Below are 14,574 nucleotides of genomic sequence, written 5' to 3' on the forward strand. Positions count from 1 at the left end.
GTATATGGCCAATATACCACGGCTAAGGGCTGATCTTAAGCAAGACGCATCGCGGAGTGCCTGGATACAGCCCTTAGCCGTTGTGTATTGGCCATATACCACAAACCCCCGAGGTGTCTTATTGCTATTATAAAAACTAGTTACCAACGTAATTAGAGCAGTAAAAATAAATGTTTTGTCATACCCGTGGTATACGGTCTGATATACCACGGCTGTCAGCCAATCAGCATTCAGGGCTCAAACCACCTAGTTTATAATTGTTCTTACCTATCAGAACCACAAGTCCATCCTATGTAAACTGATGATTTCTGTCTTTGAGTGTGAATACTGTAGTGTGTGGTGGTGATGAAGATAATAAGATAATTGGTCTAAGAAGCATCCGTACTGTTCTTGCCGGACAGTCTTTAGCGAGTCAGAACCAATTATATCAGCATTAAGTACTAGCGGGTGAGGGCATTCACAGCCAACCGCTCAGATGAGCTCCAGCTAGCCGTTTTTACAATAGAAGTTTCCTAACTGACTGACATAAAATATCTACAAGCGACTATTTACCGGTTTTGCACTCATTCGTTTTTTTTTTATTAGAGCTCAGTCAGATCAAGAATAGCTTATAATTTTTCTGAGCTTTGATCAATGTTGGGAGCAATATTTACATTTTGACCCATCATTTATTTTCTTTATTGTGTACAAAATATACAGTACCAGTCAAAAGTTTGGACACACCTACTCATTGCAGGGTTTTTCTTTATTTTTACTATTTTCTACATTGTAGAATAAAAGTGAAGACATCAAAACTATGAAATAACACATATGGAATCATGTAGTAACCCAAAAAGTGTTAAACAAATGAAAACAGATTTGAGATGTGAGATTCTTCAAAGTAGCCACCCTTTGCCTTGATGACAGCTTTGCACACTTTCCGATTTCAAAAAGGCTTTACGACGAAAGCATACCATGCGATTATCTTAGGTCAGCACCTAGTTACAGAAAAACACAGCCATTTTTCCAGCCAAAGAGAGGAGTCACAAAGAGCAGAAATAGAGATAAAATGAATCACTAACCTTCGATGATCTTCATCAGATGACACTCATAGGACTTCATGTTACACAATACATGTTTTGTTCGATAAAGTTCATATTAATATCCAAAAATCTCAGTTTACATTGGCGCGTTATGTTCATTAATGTTTTGCTTCCAAAACATCCGGTGATTTTGCAGAGAGCCACATCAATTTACAGACATACTCATAATTGTCACGATCGTCGTAGGAAGGTGACAGTGTGGTGAGCGTACATGTTCTTTTATTAGTAAAATGTCGCCAACAAAACAAGAAATAACAAAAACGACCGTGAAGCTACAAGGGCTATAGTGTCCCTAACAAAGACAACTTCCCTCAATGACAAAAGAGGAAAAGGCTGCCTAAGTATGATTCCCAATCAGAGACAACGATAGACAGCTGCACCCCAAGGTGCGGACTCCGGCCGCAAAACTGAACCTATAGGGAAGGGTCTGGGTGGGCATCTATCCGCGGTGGCGGCTCTGTTGCGGGACGTAGACCCCGCTCCACCTCTGGCTCACCCCACTTTGGTGGCGCCTCTGGTGCGGGGACCCTCGTCGCCGACCCCGGACTGGGGACCCTCGTTGCGGGCCCCGGACTGGGGACCTTCGCTGCGGGCCCCGGACTGGGGGACCTTCGCTGTGGGCCCCGGACTGCGGACCCTCGTTGAGGGCTCCGGAATGGGGACCGTCGCTGGAGGCTCCGGACTGGAGACCGTCATTGGAGGCTCTGGACTGGAGGCCGGTCGCTGGAGGCTCCGGACTGGAGACCGGTCGCTCGAGGCTCCGGACTGGAGACCGGTCGCTGGAGGCTCCGGACTGGAGGCCGGTCGCTGGAGGCTCCGGACTGGAGACCGGTCGCTGGAGGCTCCGGACTGGAGACCGGTCGCTGGAGGCTCCGGACTGGAGACCGTCATTGGAGGCTTCGTGCCATGGATATCACTGGAGGCTTCGTGCCATGGATCATCACTGGAGGCTTCGTGACATGGATCATCACTGGAGGCTTCGTGCCATGGATCATCACTGGAGGCTTCGTGCCATGGATCATCACTGGAGGCTTCGTGCCATGGATCATCACTGGAGGCTTCGTGCCATGGATCATCAACTAGGAGGCTTCGTGCCCTGGATCATCACTGGAGGCTTCGTGCCATGGATCATCACTGGAGGCTTCGTGCCATGGATCATCACTGGAGGCTTCGTGCCCTGGATCATCACTGGAGGCTTCCTCCGTGGAGCCGGAACAGGTCTCAACGGACTGAGGAGACGTACTGGCAGCCTGGTGCGTGGAGCTGCCACTGGGCTTACCAGGCTGGGGAGACATACAGGAGGCCTGGGTCTGGGGGCAGGCACAGGACTCACCAGGCTGGGGAGACATACAGGAGGCCTGGTTCTGGGGGCAGGCACAGGATACACTGGGCCGTGGAGGTGCACTGGAGGTCTCGAGCATAGAGCCTGCACAACCCGTCCTGGCTGGATGGTTATTTTCGCCCTGCAGATGCGGGGCGCTGGCACAGGACACACTGGGCTGTGCAGACGCACCGGAGACACAGTGCCCAGAGCCGGCACAGGATATCCTGGGCCGTGGAGACGCACTGGAGGCCAGATGCGCTGAGCCGGCACCTTCCGTCCTGGCTGGATGCTCACTCTAGCCCGTCCAATGCGGGGAGCTGGAATGTAGTGCACCGGGCTATGAACGCTCACTGGAGACACCGTGCGCTCCACCGCATAACACGGTGCCTGACCAGTACGACGCTCCCTCCGATATGAAGCACGGGGAGTTGGCTCAGGTCTCCAACCTGACTCAGCCAATTTCCTCGTGTGCCCCCCTCAAAAAAATGTTTTGGGGCTGCCTCTCGTGCCTGCTCCATTGCCGTGACTCCTGGTAGCGAAGTCGTTCCTCCCTCGCTACTTCAGCCTGTTTCCATGGCAAGGTCTTGTCCCCTGCCATAACCTCCTCCCATGTCCAAGATGTCCTCCATTCTCTCTTCTCCCGGGCCCTAGATCCCTGCTCCTCCTGGCCACACTGCTTGGTCCTTTGGTGGTGGGAAGTTCTGTCACGATCATCGTAGGAAGGAGACCAAGGTGCAGCGTGGTGAGCGTACATTTTCTTTTATTAGTAAAATGTCGCCAACAAACAAGAAATAACAAAAACGACCGTGAAGCTACAAGGGCTATAGTGCCCCTAACAAAGACAACTTCCCACAATGACAAAAGAGGAAAAGGCTGCCTACGTATGATTCCCAATCAGAGACAACGATAGACAGCTGTCCCTGATTGAGAACCATACCCGGCCAACACATAGAAATTGAGTTTGAGTTGAGTTTATTTTATTTTTACAGGGACAGTGCACATTAATCAACGTTTCAGTAAAAGTGCCGGTTTTAGCCAGCCGGGCTAATTTCCAACCGCAGTCCCTGGGCAGGTTATTAAAAACAATTACAATATAGACAACCATTGAGCAGTGAGCACACGCAGAGCAACATAGGACAAGCAAGACATAGCATACAGACAGAGCAACATAGGACAAGCAAGACGTAGCATACAGAGCAACATAGAACAAAAAGCAGCAAGACAAAATTCATATAAACAACAAATTGTTTCCACACCTCACAAGCTACAGGCAACAGACAACATGGAAAGCGGCAATACACAGCTAGGGATTATGTTCACAAATCTGATTGACCTTTAGCCATGTCTTCATGCATTTTGTGAAAGTGTGATATGGGGTGCAGTTATGTGTGTCTGATGGCAGTGTATTCCAGACATGGGAAGCTCTCACAGAGAAAGCGGATTTACTAAAGGTGCTTTTCCTTAAGGGAACTATACAGTCACCTCTCATGGCAGACCTTGTGGATCTGCTGCCATATGTTTGGGTTTTCTGTTTAACAAAAATAATGAGTGGAGGGGGAGCCAGGCCATTTAGTATCTTGAATACAAGACATGCGTCGGTGTATTGCACAAGATTTTCCCAAATCAGGAGCTCATGCTTTCTGAGGATGTAACAGTGGTGATGGCTATTGGGCTTCCTATCAAGCACTTTGAGAGCCTGTTTGTAGACAGACTGAATAGGTTTTAATGTTGTACAGCAAGCTTGGGCCCAACTAGTCAAGCAGTATGTTAAGTTGGGGAGTATCATAGATTTGAAGTACAGTTTTGCTACCTCTGTAGTCAAACAATTTCGTATAAATCGGAAATTAGCTAGGTTGAATTTGGTTATTTGAATGATCTTTTTCACATGCTTTTTAAAAGAGAGGTTGGAATCAAGTATGATGCCAAGGTACTTAAAATCAGATACCACCTGGAGCTTCGCCCCTGACACATAGACATCTGGCTCAGAAGCATCTGTTGCCCTCTTTGTGAAGAACATGCAAACAGTTTTTCACATTGAGATGCAAACACGAGTCACTGAGCCACTTTGTAACCTGGACCATTACAGTAGTGAGTTCTTGTGCAGCTTGTTATTTGCTCTTGGCATGCACAAATATCATTGTATCATCTGCACACATTTGATCTTCAGACCCAGTACAGACAGCAGGCAGATCATTAATGTACAGGCTGAACAGGAGGGGCCGCAGTATTGACCCTTGGGGCATGCCCACATCATAGCTAAGAGTGGGTGACAGCTCATTGCTCACTCTGACACACTGAGTTCTGCCTTCAAGGTATGATTTCATCCATCTCAAGGCATTGGGGGAAAAGTTGAACTTGGACAATTTTGTGGTGAGAATCTCATGGTTAACAGTTTCAAAATCCTTCCTTAGGTCCAGAAACACAGCCCCAACAACGCCCCCTTTGTCCATCTTGGACTTGGACACATTTTCCAGAAGAAAGCAGTTGGCCGTTTCTGTGGAGTGTTTCGCTCTGAAGCCAAACTGCATGGAGTGTAATGTGAAGGGGCTGTTATTGAGGTGGGCAATCAGTTGCTCTGCTACACACTTTTCAACAACCTTTGACACCACAGGTAGTATACTAATGGGCCTGTAGTTACTCACGTCAGCAGGGTCGCCTGATTTAAAGATGGCCCGAGACCAATAGATGTGTTGGTGACCTTAGTAATGGGGCCAATGAGTGACTCTTTGTAGTTTTTAAGAAAGGTAGAGTCCAGCCCAAACACATTTTTGGCTTTAGAGTTCTTTAGTGAGCTAATCACCTTGTTCACCTTCGACTCAGAAACCTCCCTTATGATGAAGACAGGTTGAGCGCCATTCACTAGCACTGAGCCCAAGAAACCAGTGGAGGGGTTCTGTGTCAGTACCCTGACAGAGTCAATAAAGTAGGAATTGAAGGCTATTGCTATTTCGACTGCATCCTGTGTTAAATTATATTCACCATGATTTCTAGTTTTTGCAGTGTTACTATGGTCTTTCCCTGTTAACTTTTTTAGATTCTCCCAGATCAATTTAGAATTTCCCTTTGCTTTACCAATTATTGTAATAAAAAAGTTTGCCTTGGCCTGTCTGATTTCTTTCATCACCTTATTTCTCAACATGATAAACCTACGTCTGTCATGCTCTAATTTGGATCTTAGGGCTAAAACACGTTTTCGCCTACAAAGAAGGACAACCACATTTTGTTAAAAGGAAAACACTTCTTTTAGTGCAGGTCCCATAAATATTTGCTGTGATGATGACAGAGTTCTCTAAAGCCCTCTCAGAATGCCACCATTTGATATTGTACTTGGCACCATTTATAAATCAAAACCAAGACCAAGTTGAACTGTGGTCCCGTGTGGCTCAGTTGGTAGAGCATGGCGCTTGCAACGCCAGGGTTGTGGGTTCATTCCCCACGGGGGGACCAGGATGAATATGTATGAACTTTCCAATTTGTAAGTCGCTCTGGATAAGAGCGTCTGCTAAATGACTTAAATGTAAATGTAACTATCATACAGTAGGAAGTGCTTGCTGCCATCTGGTGGAACACAGCTGAATGAGAGGACAAACTATTGAGAGATCCTGTTCAAAACAAATTCAATATTATCAAATACGGTAGATACTGAAACACATCTTTTATTGTGTATTTTGGGACAATTCAACCAAACATCATACATTATCATTTGATCAACACTGAAATATGGTATTTATTGTGTATTTTGGGACAATTCAACCAAACATCATACATTATCATTTGATCAACACTGAAATATGGTAAAGCATGTTTGTTTTGTCAACTTAAATACGGTACATTTATCAATCACTACTTTCACATCTCTATCTCACATGTTTTCTCTTTTTTCTATTGGATGTTTTCTCATCCAATATATATATATTTTAGGCATTTAGCAGACTCTCTTATCCAGAGCAATTTACAGGAGCAATTAGGATTAAGTGCCTTGCTCAAGGGCACATCAACATATCTTTCACCTAGTTGGCTCAGGGATTCAAAAGAGTGACCTTTCAGTTACTGGCCCAACGCTCTTAACCACTCGACTACCTGTCGCCCCATTCTTCACTGTCTCTAATCTCACTCCTAACTCAATAACAGGCCTGCTCAAGCATGAACCTGTACATAGAGTACTGTTTATACTGTAGCTCTGAGTCTTACTCAACTGTCCTCAGTCACACTGTTTATATTGGTCTTGTCCCACTCTGTCCCCATAAGACTTCACCATTACAATGCTTTTATTACGTCAGTTCCTTCCCACCCTTGAGAACAACTTGAAACCTTTCAATTGAGTTATTCACCTCCCTGTTTATTGACTCCAGTATCTTTGTAATCATCTGTAATTAAAGTGATTTGTTTGGGGAATTCAGACTGTGACCTCAAATCATATATTTTACTGGAGATATCTGACTGCTTCAGTGTCGTCTGCCGAGATCAAACTTTATAGATTATCTCAACTTTATAGATGCCAAAGGTGCTACATGTACAGGGCTGTGATCCACACCCATTAGACTAACCCTCTTTTGACAATGCCTCAGGATTATGCTTCTTTGAAGGAATCGCATAAAGAGTTCGCTGCCTATTTATTTGTCCGTGTTGATTTGTTAATGACATCATACGGAATCATACTATCATCTAATATGCATTTGGTGAAAGAGCATGTTAAATGGTTGGAAGGAATTGAATGGTATCAAATGTATAGAAAATGTTGTGATGAAGATAACATTACAACACTACAGAATGTGTCAAACTCATTCCACGGAGGGCCGAGGGTCTGCGGGATTTCGCTCCTCCCTTCTACTTGATTGATGAATTAAGGTCACTAATTAGTAAAGAACTCCCTTCACCTGGTTGTCTAGGTCTTAATTGAAAGGGAAAAAACTAAAACCCGCAAACACTAGGCCCTCCATGGAATGATTATAGTATAACATATAGTATAACATATACTGATATAAGATCATCTCTTTAAATGTTCTGAACAATGTTATTTTCCAATGATAAGACAGTGGACTGCGAGGGAAAATGATTTGAGAGATCATGCTCAAAACAAATAGACAATGATCGAATACGGTAGATACTGAAACATCTTTTATTATGTAGTTTGGGACAATTCAACCAAACGTCATACATTATCATTTGATCAACAATGATATTCAAATGCATGTTTGTTTTGTCAATTTAAATATCAAATATGGTCAATGTATCAAAGATTGCACAGTGCTGTACATTCACCGAGCATACAGGCAACACCAAAGCGATGCCATCCGGAGGAGATTAAAACATTTTAACATTCCTGGTATTCCTTTTAGCTGTAGGCGGGAACCAGGCTTTTAATGACAGGTGGGTTTGGGTGGGCAAGGGATCTATTTTTTCGGGACCTCCATCTCCACATCCTCTGTACGGGAGACCACCTTTCCATCAACCATCTCCTCAATCACCGTCCTCACTCTCTTTGTCACCACTGGCTCAGCTACAAAGTAGGGACAAATAACCATTAGTACACTTAGTGTTGGGCATAGCTAAAGAGGAGAAGCACAGAGCCATGAGAACACATAGCACCGTAACACATTCAAATCAACCAAATCCTTTGTGTTCTAGAGTGTTTCACAATTACTACCGCTGGGTTCACTCAATATGGAATTTGATATGATAGAAAATGGTCTCGCTCTACTTACGTTTTTTGACCTCAACAATCTCAACCTTCTTGGTRATGACAGCTCTCCTGGAGGGCAGAAGATAGTTTAAGTGTTAAGTACCTTCCTAATGAACAACTCTACATTCATCTCTCTACTCTCTATTGCCCAGTTCCAAATTGACCCCTGGCCCCTTCCCCTGTGCACTTCTTGTAGATCTGTAATGATCAGATAGGCTGCTGTAGGTCATTAGCGTAATGATTGCTCCATCTTGCCCTCTAGTAATATTCACACAATAGTTCTTGCATGTATCCAATCATTTTAGATTCAAAGTTCCTACAGCAGGTGGTGTGTCAAAGGGGTAGGGGAGGGGTTGATTTGTAATTGGGTATGTAAATGCACATTTATAATTTACATTGTGGATGTGAAGCCCATGTAAATCCCATTGGGTATGTAACTTAGGGATCTGCAGCCTTCTCCTCTCTCCTTACCCGACATCCTCTCCGTCCAGCAGCCTCCTGTACTCTGCGATCTCCATCTCCAGCCGGGTCTTGATGTCCAGGAGCATGCGGTATTCGCTGGCCTGCCTCTCGATGTCTGTCTTCATGCGACCCAACTCCTGCTCCAGGCTGTTGACCATGCCCTGGAGCTGGTTCAGCTGCATGCTGTAGCGGGACTCGGTCTCATTCAGCTGGCCCTCCAAGGCTGATTTCTATAGGGAGAGAGGGAGGAAGAGGAAGGGTTAAAGACTTCAGACGATTCAACAAGTGGTGTTGATTTAGGCTACCCACACTGACATCAGTGAATGATTGAGGGGAAGTTCCTGGTGAGCACGTGTTTTTAGAATTCAGTTTTGAGGATCACAGCTGTGGTATAACAAAAACTGTTATCCTCAACTTCACTTCATATATCCATCAATCAAAGAGCTTGTCAAAAATGAAATGTATTATTATTATAGTTTGTGATAATTACAAAGATCTGAGTTGACTGATTGCTTCTCTCTTCTCTCTCTGTAACTAATCCATAATCTTCCATTTCTAAAAGGTAAACCCGAGGACTCATATGTAACCCGTAGGGTAGGAATGTATTTGTGAGGTCTAACTGATAATGGTTTTACTTTGAGGTGTCAGTTGTACTCTACTGTTCAACTGAAGGTGGAATCTTGTAAATGTCATGTATTTCCGAATTCCGAGTAATCTTCTACAGCAATTACACCTAGTCTAGCTCTAACTCAAACTCATACGCCTAGCATCAACTAGGAGGCAGAGAGGGTTGTGACGTTAGGGGGGTTGAGGGGGCATTTGTTTCCTCACCAGGCTGAGTTGGGACTGCAGCTCGATCTGCAGGGCCTGAAAGGTCCTCTTGAGCTCGTTGATCTCACTGCGGGACGTTTGGAGGGTCTCTGTGCTGCTGGTCACCACCTTGTTCAGCTCATCAAACTGGGACGTACAGAAGGAACACGGTAAGGGTTGTGTAACTCCACTTGTACTAGTAATAAGCACAAAAGTCATTCTCCATGGTCTGTTATCTCTATATTGACATGATCAATGTATGTGATCACAGTAATTGGTTGTTTATAAGCACTTTAAATACTGCCCTCATAGGACATAGTGTTCCTTTTAAGATGTACTAAACCATTTTCATATGATCTAAAACAGAACAGATGGATCAAGAGGTTCTCCCTAGACAAGGTTGGGCTCTTCTTCTCCTCACCTTGCCCTTGTACCAGGTCTCCATGTCGCGGCGGTTCTTCTCGGCGATGCCCTCGTACTGAGTACGGATCTCCTCCATCATCCTGGCCATGTCCTGCTGGGGTGCTGCGTCCACCTCCACGTTCACTGAGCTGACGTTCATGTGGGCCCGCATGGCAGCAATCTCCTATAAGGGGCACAGAGTGATGACAGAGGTCAACTAGGGTCAACACCAGGTGAGAGGCCAATGGAGGTTGCCACTGGGTAGGCTGTAAGATAAGATACAACTTGACTGTCCCAGACAGGGAAATTGTCTAGCACAATTACATAGGGGTGAGGGGTCAAATTGGGTCACAGACAGGTGGTGTCTCAGGTTCCAATCACATGAGAAATCAATTAGGTACTTGGGTGTCACAAACTGTCCCCATCTTTCATAACCTAGTTACAGTGTTCATGGTGTATTTCCGTCAGCTTCTCTGACATCCTGTACAACCATCCTAAAGTAAGTATATGATAACTGTGAAAACAATCAAGGTAATCCAACATGAAATAATACTTGTGACTTCAAGTGTGGTTTTAGCATCTATGCCATACTGCTGCAGGGCTTGCGACAAATTTGCTGACAGCTTTAAAGCTACCCGAACTGAGATAGCGCAGACACTCCAAATAAGGTCTGTTTGATCTGTTGTTTGCATTGTCATTGACACAGCCAAAGACAACACTGCTTGGCATGCGATGGGAATGAATTATGCCTCTGACAATTCCATTAGACTCTCACAACCACATTGTTTTCATCTAGGTAAAATGTATAAGAATTTTGAACTGTGGTGAGGTCTTGCTATTGACAGGGTTGTGCCATGACTCTTGGGGATATGGTATGATAAAAGAGGGGCTTCGTAGGGGCTTCCAAGGCCCCTACAGTGCCCTGAGGAACACTCACCTCCTCATGGTTCTTCTTGAGGTAGACTAGCTCCTCCTTCAGCCCCTCGATCTGCATTTCCAGGTCTGACCGGGACATGGTCAACTCGTCCAGAACCTTCCTCAGTCCAGCAATGTCTGCCTCCACCGACTGACGCATAACCATTTCATTCTCAAACCTTTCCAGAGGGAAATGGAGTTAACCAGCATTATTAACAGTTGCCGCCAACAGTAAACATACCAAATGGCACAAAACCAGTCAGACCAGTTTTATGTGCAGTTGACCGCTGATGATGTATCTAAGCTGTACAGTAATGTGACATTTAACATCACGTCATGGGCACATTGACCTTGAGTAATGTCATAGTAGGTGTGGCTTCATACTGTAATAATGGTATAAAAGTTGCATGACTAAAGTCTACATATGACGTCTAGTTCCCATTCCAATCCTGACTTAAAGTATTATTCTAAGGTGAATTCAACAGTTGTTTGCTGCTTCCATCTTATAGACCCTTTGTACTCACTTGACTTTGAAGTCCTCTGCTGCCAGTTTGGCATTGTCTATCTGCAGGAGGATACTGGCGTTGCTCAGAGTGGCAGCACTGATCTGAGAACAGGACAAAAAAACTGGTTGGTACATGGTACATAAAAAAGGAAGACAATTACACCCTGTCAGGCTTATCACAATGATTACATAATTTGCTTGCGTGATAAGGAGAAGCCTATCAGAGCTATAATAGGGTGTTAGTAACTTATTGATTAGCCTCCTACGCACGCATATATACTGTAGCCTATCTATGACAACGGCCACACAGTTATGTATGGGAAATTAAAATGATAAGCATGACTTGGATCACATCAGATGAAATAATGCAAAATGCTATTGAACAGTGGCATGATTCAATCCGCGTCATCATCACGCTCACGGCTCTCCCCTTTGAAAGAAGTCATGTAGGCGGCATGAGTGTGAATGTAAATGTTGACAGGGTGATAAGTTGAACGGAAGTGAAGGTTTCACATGCCAAGCCCTTTTTTTGGGTAATTGCTTTCTTTCAACAAACAAACTAAACAACACTCATGACATGTAAGTCCTATAATCCATCACTACTGTAAACTTGGTATGATCACTCTATTAAAGTCAAGGGTTTACAAATTCACATCCCGAGGGCACACTTATATTGCAGCCTGACAGCTTCATAGATGCAGTCAGTCAATGAACTTCAGGGTATGACTTGTGTCTTGTAAGCCAGAACTGAATTGTATATGTGAAAATATGTTGTTTCCTGCCTGAGTAGAAATGTTTAGACATTTTACTTTTGTAAATTATACATCCTATTTTAATTATTTCTCATCATAGAAAACTTAATCTAAACTCAATAGTAAATAGGAGTGAGGTTGATGAAAGAAAATGTAATAATATCAATCTCGCTCAATATAGCAATATATTGTATTTATGATGCCCCAAAAATACTCACCTTTCTGCGCAGGTCGACCAGAGTAGCTTCGTATTTATTGTAATCTCTAATGACCGGTGTCTTCTTCTCGTACCACTCGCGGATTTGACGCTCGAGATGAGTATTCGCCGTCTCCAAGGAGCGCACCTTCTCCAGGTAGGTGGCCAAACGGTCGTTGAGGTTCTGCATGGTGGCCTTCTCGTTGACCGAAACTGCATTACTACCATAGCTGCCATTGTCACCTCCAAGCGCACTGGACAGATCAAAACCGCTCCTGGTGCCTGAAGCGTAAGATACGCGGACACTCTGTCCCCCTGCCCCTCCATAGACGCTTGGTGCCCGTGATGCGATGCGACTCTGGTAACCTCCTCCGAGAGACATGGTGGATGAGCCTCGGCTGCCTCCATAACTGCGAAGTGATAAAGCACTCATGGCGACGTTGTGATGATGGGTATGTAGAGCTGACAAAACCCGGAGTGGTACTTCGAAGAGTTGGTGGTGAACCAGTTCAAGCCTGATAGCAGAATATATACCCTCTTGGAGGTGGGAGCGGCTGGATGTCGCATTGAGATAATTATGTAAGTGAATAGATATTCATTAGGCATCCTACAGGTGTGTCCTTAGTCAGCTCATTAAAAAAGGGAACTAAGGTGTGGTGCGCGTGAGAGTTAGCTGGCATTCTGCCTCCATAATTGTTTTCACTTTCCTGTACAACCTGACAACTGTCACGGCATGATAAACCTCAGATAAGCAAGTTATGAATATGATAAGATAGTAGCTTACGTTTTAAGAGATGACAGAAGACTGGAACCCGCAACAGAATGTCTACTTTCCCCTCTGTCACCGAAAAATGTAGGATACAGTAAAATAGGCTCCTCTACCTAAACTTAGTAGAACAGTTGGCTAGCTCACATGACATGCTCATGTTGGTAGGCTATATTTTGGAGATGGAAGCATCAGAAATATTTTTTAAATACAAATTATACATTTCATCTATATTATGTTTATTTTTCAAATGTTATTGGGCAAATAAATTAGGTTCAAGGGTAATGGTAACAGGTATAGAAGTCTCCCAAATGTGGAGGCTAATCCAAATCTGACGTCCTTCGGTCTAATAAAAATAGGTACCGTTATTTCCTCATAGTTAGTGAACAAATTTACGTTTTCCATTTAGAAAATGTTGTAAATACATTGATCATCATACCATAAAAGTAGTCGGTGACATGGCATGGGGCGTTGATAAAGAGGAATTTATGAAATGGTTACCCTGATGTTTACTATGTTAAAGATTCAAATATGAAGTTACAAATTGTTATAGAGATGTCACGTGAATCAAGAGGGCATTCAGGACATGAGAGAGACTTCAGGAATACAATAACAATTACCTTCAAAAGGTTCTCTAAACTTCACATCAAAGTTATAGTTGGTTGCCCATTATTGCACAAATACAGGTATGTGTGGAATGGCCAAAACAATACACAGAAACACATTAATATACACTGAGTATACCAAACATTAGGAACACCTTCCTAATATTGAGTTAATTTAGCACAGATAGCATGCGGAAAGATTGACATGCCATTTATTAAAAATATTGATATGCCATTTATTAAAAAGGTTGATATGCCATTGATATTAACTGAATTACACAGAAAACTGGTTTCATATTTGGCTTCTGCCGTAGGCCAGTGTTGATATACGGGCCACTAGACGTCTTCTCCCGTCAAACTCAAGTCTATTTTGTCAACAGGTGCAAAGTGTGAATCACGAGCTAGGTGTTTCCCAGATGTTGAGTGTAAACTCAACCTTTCCAGCACAGGTGGTGTCTTCGCCATCCCTCTCTGGAGTTGTTTTCACAGACATGTCCTCTAGTATAAGACATTTGCAATGATATGATTAGCATGTAAAATAGAAAGCAACCACAAACTGGTGTTGTTCTTATTACTTGCCCCTGACGGTTACTGATACTGATGTACTTTTCACCTCTGAATTCAATCTATCAGTCTTTTGGGAAATCAAACTCTTTTATATGTTCAATAGCATGTTGTATGTGTAACGGATGTGAAATGGCTAGCTAGGGGCGAGGGGACGGACGTAAAGTTATACTGTTACATATGATTATATCTGACGGAATGCTGCAAGTCATGCTTAGTTATCATTTTCATTACCCATTACTGTATAGCCTTTGCCATACTGTGGTTATGGTATATCTGTGTGGGTAGGCTAATTAGTCACTTACTAACACACCTTCATAGTTCTATGTACTSTATGTTCACATTATTATGCCTTCCAAGCTGTTTAAGGAAAATGAAACATTCAAACACAATACACTCCATCCCTTATTTTTCAATCCCTGTTCTGATATATATTGTATCGTCATAACCTCAGAATAACACAATTGTTTACACTTTGAGAAAGTGTCATTGTGTTTGTGACTGCGTG

At 43.7% G+C, this 14,574-nt stretch overlaps 1 protein-coding gene across 1 annotated transcript; it reads right to left on the reverse strand.

Moving 5' to 3' along the window:
* Positions 1–7,509: 7,509 nt before the first annotated feature.
* Positions 7,510–12,644, reverse strand: LOC111982613 (keratin, type I cytoskeletal 13-like). The gene is made up of 8 exons (XM_024014242.2): positions 12,154–12,644; positions 11,203–11,285; positions 10,701–10,857; positions 9,783–9,947; positions 9,383–9,508; positions 8,561–8,781; positions 8,112–8,158; positions 7,510–7,906 (listed from the first exon to the last, which is right to left on the reverse strand). Exons 1-8 carry the CDS (start codon positions 12,562–12,564, stop codon positions 7,800–7,802), a joined length of 1,317 nt encoding a protein of 438 aa, XP_023870010.1. The 5' UTR covers positions 12,565–12,644; the 3' UTR covers positions 7,510–7,799.
* Between the last annotated feature and the right edge of the window lie 1,930 nt (positions 12,645–14,574).

This window comes from Salvelinus sp. IW2-2015, linkage group LG1 (genome assembly GCF_002910315.2).
Source record: "Salvelinus sp. IW2-2015 linkage group LG1, ASM291031v2, whole genome shotgun sequence".
NCBI lineage: Eukaryota > Metazoa > Chordata > Actinopteri > Salmoniformes > Salmonidae > Salvelinus > Salvelinus sp. IW2-2015.